A 19,028-nucleotide genomic window follows, 5' to 3' on the forward strand; every position below is an offset into this window, starting at 1 on the left:
CATAGGCGACGATGTTTCCGGTGATGTCTGGTGAGGACATGCCTTACAACAGGCCTACAAGCCCTCAGTCCAGCCTCTCTCGGCCTATTGCGTACAGTCTGAGCACTGATGGAGGGATTGTGTGATCCTGGTGTAACTCGGGCAGTTGTTGTTGCCATCCTGTACCTGTCCCGCAGGTGTGATGTTCGGATGTACCGATCCTGTGCAGGTGTTGTTACACGTGGTCTGCCACTGCGAGGATGATCAATTGTCCATCCTGTCTCCCTGTAGTGCTGTCTTAGGCATCTCACAGTACGGACATTGCAATTTATTGCCCTGGCCACATCTGCAGTCCTCATGACTCCTTGTTGCATGCCTAAGGCATGTTCACGCAGATGAGCAGGGACCTGGGCATCTTTCTTTTGGTGTTTTTCAGAGTCAGTAGAAAGGCACTTTAGTGTCCTAAGTTTTCACAACTGTGACCTTAATTGCCTACCGTCTGTAAGCTGTTAGTTTCTAACGACCATTCCACAGGGGCATGTTCAATAATTGTTTAATGTTCATTGAACAAGCATGGGTATCAGTGCTTAAACCCTTTACAATGAAGAACTGTGGGGTTATTTGGGATTTTTATTAATTATCTTTGGAAGATAGTTTAGTTATGCACAACATACACCTAGTTTCCTGAAACGAGTCACATATTTCAATATAAAGACATACCTTTTTTCATCACAGCGGAAGTCACAGGTTTGTTTGAGGTGGTTCTGTACTGTGTTTCATTTCAGGACTCTCACAGTGGTTCCATAGACACAACATAGTGTTGAACAAACTCATTTCCTCAGAGAGATAATAGTATTATCGTGGAGGTAGGGATAGGGATATTTACCTGTATTGCAGCTGTATTGCAAAGAAGAGATGAGGAGAATCAGAGTCCTCAGGGTGGAGATTCAGAAAAGATGGCCCCACACACACAACGGAAGGAGAATAATACATTCTACTATTACCCCAGGACCAGGTTACACTCCCACACAGAAAATAATGGAGAGAATTCTGGATCAAATTGCAGGAATACGAGTTTGAACGCTTTGTTCTATTTCCATACTTGTTTTATCTACCTGGCCTGCCTAATATGATGGCTTTATCACCTCTGTCTGGGCAACAGGAAAATGTGTCAGAGCTAAAAGTAAAGATGATTTAAAGTTATTTTTGAAATCATGAAGTCATCAGAGTCACACCGCAGTGTATGATGCTTTGCGGTTTACTACATATCTTTCATACAAAAAAAACACAGCCCACGAATAGGGTTCATGCTTCATGAAATGGATAATTATGTATGGAGGGCCAGTATAACACGCTGTTTCCTGTCCTGCCACTCTCTTCCTAGTTTCACCCCCCCCCCCCCCCCCCCCCCCATCGGGTATTTCTGTGTTTAATGCCAGTTACTCAGCTGCACTCTCCAGGGAATGTCTGGAGCCATGGGGTTGGTTTAGATTTGGGATCGGGTCTGGATTGCACCATTGGCCAATGAAAACTGATATAAAATCTCTATTCTAGCGAAGGTCTTTTTCTTCCTCCTGCTCTGTGCAGACAATGAAGAAGAGGTGGGCTCCCGATGGGACACCACACTGATAATGTCAGCACTCCCTGTCACAATATCCTATTATGTAATGCTCTACTCGGTCCGAGTACAAACCCCATTCCGCATTTTCTGCATGTGTGAGGAGAATTCCATTTGCTAGCCTTTGCTGAGGTAGTGGATTTCATCTTGGCCTTCTTGCTGAGCATCAAAGCTGGTGTGATGATAAGCAGTGAGAATATTGGCGTGATGGCAGGGTGGAGTCTGCAATTGAAATTGAAATGGCAAGGGCCAACGAGGCATATTTCATCCGTCAGCTTTGACTGAAGTGCCACGGAACACTGCCAGGCTGAACATTGCCAGGCTGAACACTGCTAGGCTGTTGAGAGTTAAATTCACAGTCCCCCTCCGCAGCTCTGGGAGTCTCCACCCCTCACAAATCTTTAAGAAGGCCAGGCGGGGATAAGGCCAGAGGAGGATGGGTTGGGGCTTCAGAGGGATGGAATTGGGAGTGGTTGTAAAGGGCGGTTCACTGGGTATTTCTGGGGAAGAGAGATAAGTGGCCTTGGGCATTTAAGGAATTCCAGGCATTATACAAAGTCCCCATATCTAATTCTGCACAGGACCTTGTCATTTAGGCAGTGCATGTGCTGAGCGAGGAAGCAGCTATATTTCAGGGGTGAAGTTGCATCTAATTTCTGCTCAGTGTTTTTCTTCTGATAAAGGAAGGTCAGAGCCTCCATTAGCTGAGGAGTGTTACCTTCCTTCCTCTGTCTCTCTCTGTCTCTGTGGGTTGGCTATTTTTGTGTGTCTGCTGTGTATGCACACACTTTTCCTTTTATAAATTACCACCATGGAGGATACTTACAGTTTGTATGGTCCAGATACTAAAAATGTGTCCAGTCTTTATACAAACCAGAAGACCTAACCTGCCACATACCAAGTCACACATTCTCACTAAACACTTACTAAACACATGCTGAACATGTACATTCACTCATGTGTTCAGTAAAAACATCAGCATACAATCCACCTCTCAAACAATATATGTTCTCCCTGTATCCCTTCACTCTGGTCTGAGGCGAAACTGAACACGTCTCACGGTTTTTTCACCTCCTGCTCTTGTTTGCTCTCATCCCTCCACAGAGGAAATAGTCTGGAAGGAGAGAGACAGAGAGGGATTAAAGCAAACAGAGAAAGAAAAGCAAATGCCATGAGCTCTCTAAGTACACACAATGCCAGTGAAAAGGTGTGTTGTGATGAGCCAACGATCTGAAAGGAGAGATGTGTGTGGTAACTCTGGTTGATGATTGATGATGGATTCTAAAACCCGGATCAGCTACCAATATGCTGCACATGGTGAAATATCTAATATGGGGATGTTGTTTGTAACTCTTTTTTTCTCAACACCCCACTCATTGCTCGATGTCCCTATTTCTGATTTTATGTGGCCAAATTAAAAGAGTTCTAAAATTATATACTGTGTGTATGTGAAAAGCCTAATTCCCCTCTATGGCTGTATAAAGATTACAACAGTGGAGGCCAATGTGGATATCCACCATCCAGAATAATCTCATACACAAACATAAAGAGGAATAAGGGCCATTTTGTTATCTAAGCCCACAGGGCAGTATGTAGTGTGTATTAGGATTAGGGGTTGACTCGAGTTGTTACTCCACTGCCTAAAGGCTGCAGGCCCAGTGTGATGAACAGATGTAATATCCTCTAACTCTCTTTCTCCTATTTTTCAATCTCTCCGTTATTGTTACAGGACCACACTGAGTTGAATTCAACCATGGTGCGGAGCCAGACCAACACTGCCCGTGTGGAGGGCCTGAGGCCAAGCATCATGTATGTGGTACAGGTCCGTGCCAGGACGGTGGCAGGCTTCGGCAAATACAGCAGCAAGCAGTGCTTCCAAACCCTGACAGATGGTATGTGTGTGTGTGTGTGTGTGTGTGTGTGTGTGTGTGTGTGTGTGTGTGTGTGTGTGTGTGTGTGTGCGTGTGTGCGTGTGCGTGTGCGTGTGCGTGTGCGTGTGCGTGTGCGTGTGCGTGTGCGTGTGCGTGTGCGTGTGCGTGTGCACCATGCGGGTCTTTGTGACTGTGGACTGGGTGTGGGAGTTTGGCTATAGTAATAACTTCAAACATTAACTGTCATTACTGCAATACATTTGTATGTGTCGACGCAGAGCAGGTGGTGATTTTTTAAAAATTAAACAGATATTCCCTTGATATTAGGATTTATTTTTAATATACATATCCCAAAGTCATTGTCTGGATTAAAGTAGTTCCTACTAGAGCCATGTATCCGCAGTGCCTTCAGAAATTATTCACACCCCTTGACTTTTTCCACATATAGTTGTGTTATAAAGTGGGATTAAAATGGATTTATTTGTAATTTTTTTGTCAACGGTCTACACAAAATACTTTAATGTCAAAGTGGAATAATATTTCATCATCATTTTTTTTAAAAGGTGTCAAGTTGGTTGTTGATCTTTGCTAGACAGCCATTTTCAAGTCTTTTCAAGCTGATTTAAGTCAAAACTGTAACTACTGTAGGCCATTCAGGAACATTTAATGTCATCTTGGTAAGTAACTCCAGTGTAGATTTGAGTTTTAGCTTATTGTCCTGCTGAAATGTGAATTTGTCTCCCAGTGTCTGTTAGAAAGCAGACTGAACCAAGTTTACCTCTAGGATTTTGCCTGTGCTTAGATCTATAGACCTTTTCTTTTTATAAAAAAAAACCTCCCTAGTCCTTGCTGATGACAAGCATACCCATAACATGATGCAGCCACCACCATTCTTAAAAATATGAAAAGTGGTACTCAGTTATGTGTTGTGTTGGATTTGCTCCAAACATAATGCATTGTGTTCAGGACAAAAAGTTCATTTCTTTGCCACATATTATGCAGTTTTACTTATTGCAAACAGGATGCATGTTTTGGAATATATATTTTTTTGTACAGGCCTTCTTTTCACTCTGTCATTTAGGTTAGTATTGTGGAGTAACTACAATGTTGTTTTATCCTATCACAGCCATTAAACTCTGTAACTGGTTTAAAATCACTTTTGACCTCATGGTGAAATCCTGGAGCAGATTCCATCCTCTCTGTCAACTGAGTTAGGAAGGACTCCTGTATCTTTGTAGTGACTGGGTGTATTGATATACCATCCAAAGTTGAATAAATTCTCCATGCTCAAAGGGATATTCAATGTCTGCTTTTGTATAGTCGATGCAACTTATTATCTGTCTTGTTAAGCACATTTTTACTCATGAAGTTATTTAGGTTTGCCATAACAAAGGGATTGACTACTTAGTGATTCAAGACAATTTAGCTTTTCATTTTGATTAATTTGTAAACATTTCTAAAAACATAATTCCACTTTGACATTATGGGGAATTTAGTGTAGATCAGTGCCAAAATCTAAATTGAATCCATTTTAAATTCAGGCTGTAACACAACGAAATGTGGAAAAGTCAAGGGGTGTGAATAAATTATGAAGGCACTGTAGAAAATAAATATATGGCTCTGACTAATTCCATTTGTTCGGGGAAATTGCACATTGGAAGTGTTAGCCATAGTGAGTCTGCAGGTAGCACAGCTGCATGGCGTAGTGGAGGAAAGCAGCCAACAGAGAGCCCCTGCAGTGTGGTGTAGCTCGTTAAGGGATCTCTAGCAGCAGCGCCTGCTGAAGACTTGGGGTTGCAGCAGCATCCGTTCCCCCCCAAAACAGTTGAGTCATCAGTTTTAGAAAAGTTGTCTGGTCATGAGACTATAAAACTCTGAACCCAATAAAAAGTTGACAAAATAAGTCTAAAATATTTGTTATCACTAGGAGCTATTTTGAAAGCTTCCACAAAATGGTATAAACAATTATAACCCATTTGAAAACCACAGAATATGAAAAAGGGTGCTGTTCATTCAAAACACAATATGAATGGTTATATACAGTGGGGCAAAAAAGTATTTAGTCAGCCACCAATTGTGCAAGTTCTCCCACTTAAAAAGATGAGAGGCCTGTAATTTACATCATAGGTACACTTCAACTATGACAGACAAAATTAGAAAAAAAAAATTCAGAAAATCACATTGTAGGATTTTTAATGAATTTATTTGCAAAATATGGTGGAAAATAAGTATTTGGTCACCTACAAACAAGCAAGATTTCTGGCTCTCACAGACCTGTAACAACTTCTTTAAGAGGCTCCTCTGTCCTCCAGTTCTTTGGTCTTGGCCATAGTGGAGTTTGGAGTGTGACTGAGGTTGTGGACAGGTGTCTTTTATACTGATAACAAGTTCACACAGGTGCCATTAATACAGGTAACGATGGGAGGACAAAGGAGCCTCTTAAAGAAGAAGTTACAGGTCTGTGAGAGCCAGAAATCTTGCTTGTTTGTAGGTGACCAAATACTTATTCTCCACCATAATTTGCAAATAAATTCATAAAAAATCCTACAATGTGATTTTCTGGATTTTTTTTCTTCTCATTTTGTCTGTCATAGTTGAAGTGTACCTATGATGAAAATTACAGGCCTCTCTCATCTTTTTAAGTGGGAGAACTTGCACAATTGGTGGCTGACTAAATACTTTTTTGCCCCACTGTACATGATATAGATAAATACTGGAGAATGTGTGATTCACTTGGAAATTACAGAACAGCAACACATCCTTTTAATCCGATCTATACATATGAAGGTATGGTGTTTCTGTTTACTTTCTTAACTCTCCCTCTGACACGTGATAAAGCATTTGTGTTGAGATTAGCAGGCGTTCTTCTGACTCCTATTGAGTGTGTAAGGGGATTAGCTGTGTCAGGAAGCAATGTGTCACTCTGAGGGACTGTCTGTCTGCACAGATACTAGCCCACATGTCTATGTGTATCACAGTAGAGACACTTTTGACACTGTCCCAATACCATTTAACTGTTCCAATACTCATATTTCTCTTCTCTCCCATCCTTTCCTCTCTTCTCTCACCACTTTACTTTTCACACCTCTTCTCTGACCTCCTCTTTTACCTTCCCTTCAACTATCTCTATTTCTCTCCATTTCTCTCCTATCTCTCTCTCTCGCTCTCTCTCTCTCTCTCTCTCTCTCTCTCTCTCTCTCTCTCTCTCTCTCTCTCTCTCTCTCTCTCTCTCTCTCTCTCTCTCTCTCTGTCTCTCTCTCTCTCTCTCTCTCTCTCTCTCTCTCTCTCTCTCTCTCTCTCTCTCTCTCTGTCTCTCTCTCTCTTTCTCTCTCTCTCTCTCTCTCTCTCTCTCTGTTGTTGCAGATGAGTATAAATCGGAGCTGAGGGAGCAGCTGCCTTTGATTGCAGGCTCAGCGGCTGCAGGAGTGGTCTTCCTTGTATCATTGGTGGCCATCTCCATCGTCTGCAGCAGGTAACAACCACTTAGTCACTGCTCATACCTGGTGTTACCGGGAATATGATCAACGGTTATGCCTCCCAGGAATTAAATGTTAATATTACAAATGTTTAAAACAGTGCCTTAATATTGTCAAATATGGTTACATAACCGTCTTTTGCTGATTCTTTGTTGCAGGAAGAGATCATACATGAAGGAGACTATATACAGTGACAAACTTCAGCACTACAGTACAGGCAGAGGTAAGCATAAAGCTCTCATCCCATCCCATCCCACACACACAATACACACCCCCACGGACCCTCCCACTCACACACTCTTCTACCAGTGACTCCACCAGTGACTCCGCCACACAACATCTGACTCCCATCATCCCAGTCGGGCCCTTATATAACATCCTGGCTATTTTGATAGATTATCTATTTAAGACACAGCTCGTTACCTATCCTCCTTCATCCCTGCCTCCTTATTTCTTTCCGGTACATACCGTGAGGGAAAAAAGTATTTGATCCCCTGAACCCATGAGAAGGTGACAACAGTTGGTGCGATTATTCGCAAATGGAAGAAACACAAAAGAACTGCCCATCTCTCTCGGCCTGGGGCTCCATGCAAGATCTCACCTCGTGGAGTTGCAATGATCATGAGAACGGTGAGGAATCAGCCCAGAACTACACGGGAGGATCTTGTCAATGATCTCAAGGCAGCTGGGACCATAGTCACCAAGAAAACAATTGGTAACACGCTACACCGTGAAGGACTGAAATCCTGCAGCGCCTGCAAGGTCCCCCTGCTCAAGAAAGCACATATACATGCCAGTCTGAAGTTTGCCAATGAACATCTGAATGATTCAGAGGACAACTAGGTGAAAGTGTTGTGGTCAGATGAGACCAAAATGGAGCTCTTTGGCATCAACTCAACTCGCCGTGTTTGGAGGAGGAATGCTGCCTATGACCCCAAGAACATCATCCCCACCGTCAAACATGGAGGTGGAAACATTATGCTTTGGGGGTGTTTTTGTGCTAAGGGGACAGGACAACTTCACCGCATCAAAGGGACGATGGACGGGGCCATGTACCGTCAAATCTTGGGTGAGAACCTCCTTCCCTTAGCCAGAGCATTGAAAATGGGTCGTGGATGGGTATTCCAGCATGACAATGACCCAGAACGCACGGCCAAGGCAACAAAGAAGTGGCTCAAGAAGAAGCACATTAAACTGTAGTGACGCCCAGCCCGTGAACGGGACCGTTATCATCATCTGACACTAATTAGCATAAATCAACGGACATAAATCTTCCTAGAAAATCTTCCTATACATGAAAATCTCAAGTGAAATATATTGGAACACAGCGTAGCCTTTTGTTAATCACCCTGTCATTTTCAAAATATGCTTTACAGCCAACGCTAGACAAGCATTTGTGTAAGTTTATCATAGCCTAGCATAGCATTATGCCTTGCTAGCAGCAGGCAAACTTGTCACGGAAATCAGAAAAGCAATCAAATTAAATCGTTTACCTTTGATGAACTTCGGATGTTTTCACTCACGAGACTCCCAGGTAGACAGCCAAAGTTTATTTTTTCGCCCGGAAATTGCGGTCACCACAACGCCGAAAAATATTCCAAATTAGCTCCATAATATCGACAGAAACATGGCAAACATTGTTTAGAATCCATCCTCAATGTGTTTTTCTAATATCTATTTGATAATATATCCGTCTGGACAATTCCTTTTTCTCTAGGACCGATTGGAGTAATGGCTACCTCTGCACTTTACGCGAGAATCTCTCTCGGAGCCACCATGTGACCACATACGCAATGTGCCCCATACGGCTATTCTTCAACAGAAATGCGTAAAACTACGTCACAATGCTGTAGACACCTTGGGGAATACGTAGAAAGCGTAAGCTCGTTGATGGTACATTTACAGCCATATAGGGAGTCATTGGAACGCAGAGCTTTCAAATCCTGGGGCACTTCCGGATTGGATTTTTCTCAGGCTTTCGCCTGCAACATCAGTTCTATTATACTCACAGACAATATCTTTACAGTTTTGGAAACGTTAGTGTTTTCTATCCAAAGCTGTCAATTATATGCATATTCTAGCATCTTTTCCTGACAAAATATCCCGTTTAAAACGGGAACGTTTTTTTTCTTCCAAAAATGAAAATACTGCCCCCTAACACCAAGAGGTTAAGGTCCTGGAGTGCCTAGCCAGTCACCAGACCTTAATCCCATAGAAAATCTGTGGAGTGAGCTGAAGGTTCGAGTTGCCAAAGGTCAGCCTCAAAACCTTAATGACTTGGAGAAGATCTGCACAGAGGAGTGGGACAAAATCCCTCCTGAGATGTGTGCAAATCTGGTGGCCAACTACAAGAAACGTCTGACCTCTGTGATTGCCAACAAGTGTTTTGCCACCTTGGGGCAAGTCATGTTTTGCAGAGGGGTCAAATACTTATTTCTCTCATTAAAATGCAAATCAATTTATAACTTTTTTGACATGCGTTTTTCTGGATTTTTTATTTATTATTATTATTTTATTTTTTTTATTTTACCCCTTTTTCTCCCCAATTTCGTAGTATCCAATTGATGTAGTAGCTACTATCTTGTCTCATCGCTACAACTCCCGTACAGGCTCGGGAGAGACGAAGGTTGAAAGTCATGCGTCCTCCGATACACAACCAACCAAGCCGCTGCTTCTTTAACACAGCGCACATCCAACCCGGAAGCCAGCCGCACCAATGCGCCGGAGGAAACACCGTGCACCTGGCCACCTTGGCTAGCGTACACTGCGCGATGAGACAAGGACACCCCTACCGACCAAGCCCTCCCTAACCCGGGCGACGCTAGGCCAATTGTGCGTCGCCCCACGGACCTCCCGGTCGCGGCCGGTTACGACAGAGCCTGGGCGCGAACCCAGGACTCTGATGGCACAGCTGGCGCTGCAGTACAGCGCCCTTAACCACTGCGCCACCCGGGAGGCCCTTATTTTTTGTTATTTTTTTGTTATTCTGACTCTCACTGTTCAAATAAACCTACCATTAAAATTATAGACTGATCATTTCTTTGTCAGTGGGCAAACGTACAAAACCAGCAGGGGATCAAATACTTGTTTCCCTCACTTTAGATGCTATACAATGGTGCCGGATGAGTTGAGATATCCCAACACAGTGCTTTAGGATGAGATACACCTTGTAAATGTACTCATTATGAATTTGTATCATGCGCTCTCTCTCTTTCTTTCTCTCTTTCACTCTCTCTCTCTCTCACACACACACACACACACACACACACACACACACACACACACACACACACACACACACACACACACACACACACACACACACACACGTCTCCTACATACAGTGGGTTCTGGACCAGGGCATGGTCAGGGAATAGCGTCTAATGTATGTACAAGTTTCAGTGTTTTACAGCTAAAATGATCAATATTGGATAACATGCTGCCAATCGAGTGCCTACAGGGCCCTGACCTTTCACAGATCAACCTGTTACAATGGATTCTGAATCCGGCCTAATTAAGGGTGGATTTCCCAAGAGTCTTGTTGCCCTGTTTAGTTACTCCTCTCTCTCTCTCTCTGTCTCTCTGTCTCTCTGTCTCTCTCTCAGGATTAACAGTCATTCTGTTTGATGGACACTCAGACTAGAGAGAAAGAGAATGTTTACATTTAGTATCTATTATTTCTCTCTGCCATCCATGAAAAGATGGTGCCACAGCACAGGTGAAGATAAAATATATAAACTGTTTGCTGTTTAAACAAGACATAAAATGATATGTTGCTGATCATAAATTGAATAGATTCTGCACATGTGGTGTGAAAAGATTTGGACGCTGTGCAGATATACCCTTATAATAGTACAGTCAGTGCAGGTTGCCAAGAAACCCATTATGGGATGGTGAGCTGTTTCTCTTCCCCCGGCGCCTGAGTAAATCCTCTCATTTGAGTGTGTTTGGATTCACTTAATTGTCTATTAAATCTGAGTATCCTATTGGTTCAAAGCAATTAGGACTATGTCAGAAAAAGCCGATCCTGTTCCATTGAGAACCAAGCCTTGATCCCCACAAGAGCCACAGAATAGATATTCTCAAGTCAACACGTCTGATTGTCCTTTACTTTCAATAGTTCCATTATTCTTCCATTTTTGTAGTGTAGAATATATGTAGAAAGAGGCAGATATCAGAAAAATCTATAGTTAACCTTGATCTTAAACTGGAAACTTTGGCTGGGTTTTCATAATTAAGTTTACTTCATTTTTTTGCTCAATCATAAAAGTGAAATGCACACACACATTTAGGGATTGCTTTGCAGGTGCATAGGAAATGTTAAATAACCGTTTGAAGAAACATAGAAGCTATGACGAAGGCTGTGAGGCCAAAATGTTGGCACAAAATACTGATACTGTGCAAGTGCAGTGTGTGGGATCTAATGTATTTTTCTCTGAATCTTAAAATAGGATGTCTACTGCAGGAGGTGATATTTCCTGGAATTTTTCATCTTAGTGTGTGTTATGACGCTTTTCCCTCTCTTACGTTGCAATGTTTGCTAGGACTTTGTGAGTCACTCTGATCGTCTTATATGTCCCTGGGATCAAAAACAATGTTTGGTCCAACTTGCTTGGAGGTAAAAGAAACCAATCTAATAATTTGGTCAGCAAAATAGCAAGGGGATGTCTGAGGACAGTTTTGATTACAGAAAAACGTATAATCACAGTTCAAATGGAGGCACCAGTGTGTAAGCACCAACATTCAAGCTAAATCTATTTGTGATTTTGATGCACTGTTAGGCTTGATTTTCCTTTGGCAAATCAGATCACGCCTCCATTTTGCTCCTCCCCTCCTATAGCCAGAAACTTAAATAGGAAGTACCTGTGGTAAGGACTGTTCAATGTTGGTCTGACCAATCAGAATCTTCAAGATTATTTTGATTGCGAGTACTGGGAATTGTTCCGGGCTGCCTCTGAGAATGGTATTGACGTATACACTGACTCAGTGACTGAGTTCATTAGGAAGTGCATAAAGGATGTTTTCCCACTCTGATGATTAGAACTTATACAAACCAAAAACCCTGGATAAATGGTTGCATTTGCGCAAAACTGAAAGCATGAACAACCGCATTTAACCATGGCAAGGTGACTGGAAACATGGACGTGTATGAACAGACCAGCTATGCCCTCCATAAGGCAATCAAAGAGGCAAAACAACAGTACAGGAACGAAGTGGAGTCGCAATTCAACGGCTCAGATATGAGATGTACAGTGGGGCAAAAAAGTATTTAGTCAGCCACCAATTGTGCAAGTTCTCCCACTTAAAAAGATGAGAGAGGCCTGTAATTTTCATCATAGGTACACTTCAACTATGACAGACAAAATGGAAAAAATACCAGCAACAGTGTGTGAAAACCTTGTGAAGACTTACAGAAAACATTTGACCTCTGTCATTAACAACAAAGGGTATATAAGTATTGCGATAAACTTTGTGTTTTCTATCCAATACTAATAATAATATGCATCTATTAGCAACTGAGACTGAGGAGCTGGCCGTTTACAATGGGCAACTTTTCATCCAAGCTACTCAATACTGCCCCTGCAGCCATAAAATGTTAATGCATGTATTAATGCATGTATGAGGGTTTTAGCGGATTCAGACCAACGCATCACCAGGGGCACACTGCCTGCCCTCAAGGACATCTACAGCATCCAGTTTCACAGGAAGTCCGAAGAAGATCTTCAAGGACCTCAGCAGTCTGAGCCACGGCCTGTTCATCTAGAAGGCGGAGACAGTACAGGTCCATCAAAGCTGGGCAGAGAGACTGAAAAAACTACTTTCATCTCCAGGCCATCAGACTGTTAAATAGTCACCGCTGGCCGGCCTCCGCCCAGTACCCTGTCCTGAACTTAGTCACTGTCACTAGCCGGCTACCGTCTGGCATTCTACCCTGCGCCTTAGAGACTGCTGGCCTATGTACATAGTCATTGAACACTGGTCACTAATTATGTTTACATACTGTTTTACATGCTTCATATATACAGTGTATTCGGAAAGTGTTCAGACCCCTTCACTTTTTCCACATTTCGATACGTTACAGCCTTATTTTAAAATTAATTAAATAAAAAGAAATCCTCATCAATCTACACATAATACACCATAATGACAAAGCAAAAACAGGTTTTTAGATTTTTTTGCAAATGTATTACAAATAAAAAACAGAAATACCTATATAAGTATTCAGACCCTTTGCTATGAGACTCGAAATTGAGCTCAGGTGCATCCTGTTTCGATTCATCATCCTTGATTGGAGTCCATCTGTGCTAAATTAAATTGATTGGACATGATTTGGAAAGACACACACCGGTCTATATGAGGTCCCTCAATTAACAGTGCATGTCAGAGTGAAAATCAAGCCATGAGGTTGAAGGAAATGTCCGTAGAGCTTCGAGACAGGATTTTTTTGTGGAGTCACAGATCTGGGGAAGGGTACCAAAACATTTCTGCAGCATTGAAGGTCCCCAAGAACACAGTGGCCTCCATCAGTCTTAAATGAAAGAAGTTTGGAACCACCAAGACTCTTGCTAGAGCTGGCCGCCCAGCCAGACTGAGCATTCGGGGGAGAAGGGCCTTGGTCAGGGAGGTGACCAAGAACCCAATGGTCACTCTGACAGAGCTCCAGAGTTCCTCTGTGGAGATGAGAGAACCTTCCAGAAGGACAATCATCTCTGTAGCACTCCACAAATCAGGCCTTTATTGTAGAGTGGCCAGACGTAAGCCACTCCTCAGTAAAAGGCACATAACAGCCCGTTTGGAGTTTTCCAAAAGTAACCTAAAGGATTCTCAGACCATCAGAAACAAGATTCTCTGGTCTTATGAAACCAAGATTGAACCCTCTGTCAAACATCACATCTGGAGGAAACCTGGCACTATCCCTACGGTGAAGCATTGTGGTGGCAGCATCATGCTGTGGATATGTTTTTCAGCGGCAGGGACTGGGAGACTAGTCAGGATTGAGGGAAAGATGAACGGAACAAAGTACAGAGAGATCCTTGATGAAAACCTGCTCCAGAGCGCTCAGGACCTCACACTGGGGCGAAGGTTCACCTTCCAACACGACAATGACCCTAAGCACACTGCCAAGGCAACCCAGGAGTGGCTTCGGGACAAGTGTCTGAATGTCCTTAAGTGGCTCAAACAGAGCCCAGACTTGAACCCGATTGAACATCTCTGGAGAGACCTGAAAATAGCTGTGCATCGATACTCCCCATCCAACCTGACAGAGCTTGAGAGGATCTGCAGAAAAAATGGGAGAAACTCCCCAAATACAGGTCTTCCAAGCTTGTAGCGTGATACCCAAGAAGACACAATTGAGAGCATCCTGTCCGGCTGTATCACAGCCTGGTACGGCAACTGCACCCCCCGCAACCACAGGGCTCTCCAGAGGGTGGTGCGGTCTGCCCAACACATCACCGGGGGCAAACTACCTTCCCCCCAGGACACCTACCTACCTACCACCTCGATGTCACAGGAAGGCCAAAAATATCATCAAGGAATACAACCACCCGAGCCACTGCCTGTTCACCCCGTTATCATCCAGAAGGCGAGGTCAGTACAGGTGCATCAAAGCTGGGACTAAAAGACTGAAAACAGCTTCTATCTCAAGGCCACCAGACAGTTAAATAGTAATCACTATCACTATCTGTCTATATACATAGACTTGAAATTACTGGCCACTTATATAAATGGAACACTAGTCACTTTAATAATGTTTTCATATCTTGCTTTACTCATCTCTTATATACTGTATTCTATGCTATTCAACTGTATCTTGGTCTATGCTGCTCTGACATTGCTCGTCCACATATATTCTAAATTCCATTCCTTTGTTAAATATTACTGCACTGTTGGAGCTAGAAACACAAGCATTTTGCTACACCCGCAGTAACATCTGCTATACATGCGTATGTGACCAATAACATTTTATTTTACTTGACATGAGTCTGTAATCGCTGCCAAAGGTGCTCCAACAAAGTACTGAGTAAAGGGTCTGACTACTTATGTAAATGTGATATTTAAGTTTTTATTTTTAATACATTTGCAAACATTTCTTAAAACCTGTTTTTGTTTCATCATTATGGGGTATTGTGTGTAGATTGATGAGGATCTTTAAAAAAAAACAATTTTAGAATAAGGCTGTAACAAAATGTTGGAAATAGTCAAAGGGTCTGAATACTTTCCGAATGCACTGTACAGTGCCTTGCGAAAGTATTCGGCCCCCTTGAACTTTGCGACCTTTTGCCACATTTCAGGCTTCAAACATAAAGATATAAAACTGTATGTTTTGTGAAGAATCAACAACAAGTGGGACACAATCATGAAGTGGAACGACATTTATTGGATATTTCAAACTTTTTTAACAAATCAAAAACTGAAGAATTGGGGGTGCAAAATGATTCAGCCCCCTTAAGTTAATACTTTGTAGAGCCACCTTTTGCTGCGATTAAAGCTGTAAGTCGCTTGGGGTATGTCTCTATCAGTTTTGCACATCGAGAGACTGAAATTTTTTCACATTCCTCCTTGCAAAACAGCTCGAGCTCATTGAGGTTGGATGAAGAGCATTTGTGAACAGCAGTTTTCAGTTCTTTCCACAGATTCTCGATTGGATTCAGGTCTGGACTTTGACTTGGCCATTCTAACACCTGGATATGTTTATTTTTGAACCATTCCATTGTAGATTTTGCTTTATGTTTTGGATCATTGTCTTGTTGGAAGACAAATCTCCGTCCCAGTCTCAGGTCTTTTGCAGACTCCATCAGGTTTTCTTCCAGAATGGTCCTGTATTTGGCTCCATCCATCTTCCCATCAATTTTAACAATCTTCCCTGTCCCTGCTGAAGAAAAGCAGGCCCAAACCATGATGCTGCCACCACCATGTTTGACAGTGGGGATGGTGTGTTCAGCTGTGTTGCCTTTACGCCAAACATAACGCTTTGCATTGTTGCCAAAAAGTTCAATTTTGGTTTCATCTGACCAGAGCACCTTCTTCCACATGTTTGGTGTGTCTCCCAGGTGGCTTGTGGCAAACTTTAAACGACACTTTTTATGGATATCTTTAAGAAATGGCTTTCTTCTTGCCACTCTTCCATAAAGGCCAGATTTGTGCAATATACGACTGATTGTTGTCCTATGGACAGAGTCTCCCACCTCAGCTGTAGATCTCTGCAGTTCTTCCAGAGTGATCATGGGCCTCTTGGCTGCATCTCTGATCAGTCTTCTCCTTGTGTGAGCTGAAAGTTTAGAGGGACGGCCAGGTCTTGGTAGATTTGTAGTGGTCTGATACTCCTTCCATTTCAATATTATCGCTTGCACAGTGCTCCTTGGGATTTTTAAAGCTTGGGAAATCTTTTTGTATCCAAATCCGGCTTTAAACTTCTTCACAACAGTATCTCGGACCTGCCTGGTGTGTTCCTTGTTCTTCATGATGTTCTCTGCGCTTTTAACGGACCTCTGAGACTATCACAGTGCAGGTGCATTTATACGGAGACTTGATTACACACAGGTGGATTGTATTTATCATCATTAGTCATTTAGGTCAACATTGGATCATTCAGAGATCCTCACTGAACTTCTGGAGAGAGTTTGCTGCACTGAAAGTAAAGGGGCTGAATAATTTTGCACGCCCAATTTTTCAGTTTTTGATTTGTTAAAAAAGTTTGAAATATCCAATAAATATCGTTCCACTTCATGATTGTGTCCCACTTGTTGTTGATTCTTCACAAAAAAATACAGTTTTATATCTTTATGTTTGAAGCCTGAAATGTGGCAAAAGGTCGCAAAGTTCAAGGGGGCCGAATACTTTCGCAAGGCACTGTATATACTGTATTCTAGTCAAGGCTCATCCTATTTAATTACTGTGGAACGCTTTCAACACCTTGTAGAGTCCATGCCCCAACGAATTGAGGTTGGTCTGAGGGCAACGGGGGAGGTTGTGTGTATTGTTTTGTATTTTTAGGTATTACTGCACTGTTGGAGCTAGAAACATAAGCATTTCACTGCACCTGCATAACATCTGCAAAATATGTGTACCCAACCAATAACGTTTGATTTTATCGGTTCCAGGACAACAGTCAGGATCGACTCTTCAGTCTAAAAAAACACATTTATGCCCACTCACACACATACACACTTGCCAAATCACACACATATTTTCGTAAGGTCTCTGCGTTCTGTATTTCTAATTTGGCCATTGCTCCGGATGACAGGAGCACTCAGATTCCAAGCTACTATTGTCAGTGACTCACCCGTATCATCTGTACAGAGGGTAATGTGATATTGTGTCATTTTTATCAGTTTATGCTCAGTTCCTGAAGGTGGGAGAGAGGAGCCAAGGAAATTGCCTTCCACAGCAATTACGGGAAATAGTTTACATCTCTGTGTGTGTGAGAGCAAGAGAGAGAGTCTGGAAAGAAAAACATGGAGATGACACGCACACACATACTGTCCATACATATAGTCACACACGGGCAAACACTGATGATATATTTGTTTGAGCTTCCCCGTGCTCATCCTAACCTCTCATCCTCCTCGGCCTTTGTTCCAGAACTCTCTCTGAGACCGGACATGTCCAACTGCCCTTCCCCCATGGGATGCCCCACCCACTTCTCTGGCTCACCAGGGATTAAGATCTACATCGATCCCTTCACCTACGAGGACCCCAACGAGGCCGTCCGAGAGTTTGCCAAGGAGATCGACGTGTCTTGTGTGAAGATCGAGGAGGTCATTGGTGCAGGTGACATGGTGGAAATGGAGTACCTCTGCGGCATCCATGAATCTATATCATTTTCTCCTCCACTTTCTCTTTACCTGTACAGTATCCAGGTGTTAGCACATCTATTCAGTTTTTAAAAAAACACTTTTTCCATCTAATTTGTTTTGCTTTTAGATAGAGAACCATATCCACTTCACAGAGCTCCTCTCTTGACAGAGAGCAAATTTAGCCGCTATCTCAGTAACCGGACCACCTCCATTCATCTATAATTCATGCTGATTTTATCTGTTGGGGACATTTATTTTTTACTTGACTTGACATATTCATGCATTCAGCAAAAGAACGGTCCTCTCACTGGCTGATGTTTGACATCTGCGGACTTGTCAGCACAGCACTTGTCTTATGACCCTGAAGCTGGGCTCTATTATCTCTGCGTCTGTCACACATACAGTGTTCTATCTTTATGGGGACTTTTGATTGTAAATGTGCTATATGTATTAGAATAGGAAGTTCAAATATATGGCATCAGCTTGCATACATGTAGCTGGCTTTGTAATAAGGTAATCAATCAGTAATCCCATGTCTTTCCCTCCAGGCGAGTTTGGGGAGGTGTATAAGGGTCGTCTGAAGCCGGCTGGGAAGAGGGAGCTGTACGTGGCCATTAAGACCCTGAAGGCGGGCTACGTGGAGAAGCAGAGGCGGGACTTCCTGTCTGAGGCCAGCATCATGGGCCAGTTTGACCACCCCAACATCATCCGACTGGAGGGCGTGGTCACTAAGAGCCGGCCAGTCATGATCATCACAGAGTTTATGGAGAACGGGGCCCTGGACTCCTTCCTGAGGGTGAGAAAGGGAACACTGCTTTGTTATTATGTTTTAACCTCCTCTGTTCAGAACACCACCCCGGGCACAGCTTTCACTTAATAGGGCCACTGTGTGGTTTCATACAGTGCCTTCAGAAAGTATTCACACCCATTGACTTTTTCCACATTTTGTTGTGTTACAAAGTGGGATTAAAATGGATTTAATTGTTATTTTTTTGTCAACAATACACACAAAATTATCTGTAATTGTAACGGCTTTCGTCGTCGGATGAGGAAGAGTAGTCGGACCAAAGCGCAGCGTGGTAAGTGTTCATGTTTGTTTATTGAACTGAACACCAAAATAACCAGAGAATAAATGAAACGGAAACAAACACGAAACAGAAAATAACTACCCACAAAACCCATGTGGGAAAAAGCTACCTAAGTATGGTTCCCAATCAGAGACAACGATAGACAGCTGTCCCTGATTGAGAACCATACCCGGCCAAAACAAAACAATACAAAACAT

At 42.7% G+C, this 19,028-nt stretch overlaps 1 protein-coding gene across 1 annotated transcript in view; it reads left to right on the forward strand.

The window, feature by feature from the left end:
* The window catches only part of LOC139409250 (ephrin type-B receptor 1-like), a 196,000-nt gene that overhangs the window by 153,479 nt on the left and 23,493 nt on the right, over nt 1-19,028 (forward strand). The window contains exons 7-13 of the mRNA XM_071154134.1: nt 3,327-3,489; nt 6,832-6,940; nt 7,103-7,155; nt 11,635-11,651; nt 14,327-14,330; nt 17,604-17,717; nt 18,292-18,539. Coding sequence (XP_071010235.1) covers nt 3,327-3,489; nt 6,832-6,940; nt 7,103-7,155; nt 11,635-11,651; nt 14,327-14,330; nt 17,604-17,717; nt 18,292-18,539 — 708 coding nt within the window. The remainder of the gene's footprint in view (nt 1-3,326; nt 3,490-6,831; nt 6,941-7,102; nt 7,156-11,634; nt 11,652-14,326; nt 14,331-17,603; nt 17,718-18,291; nt 18,540-19,028) is intronic.

This window comes from Oncorhynchus clarkii, chromosome 5 (assembly GCF_045791955.1).
Source record: "Oncorhynchus clarkii lewisi isolate Uvic-CL-2024 chromosome 5, UVic_Ocla_1.0, whole genome shotgun sequence".
Lineage (NCBI taxonomy): Eukaryota > Metazoa > Chordata > Actinopteri > Salmoniformes > Salmonidae > Oncorhynchus > Oncorhynchus clarkii.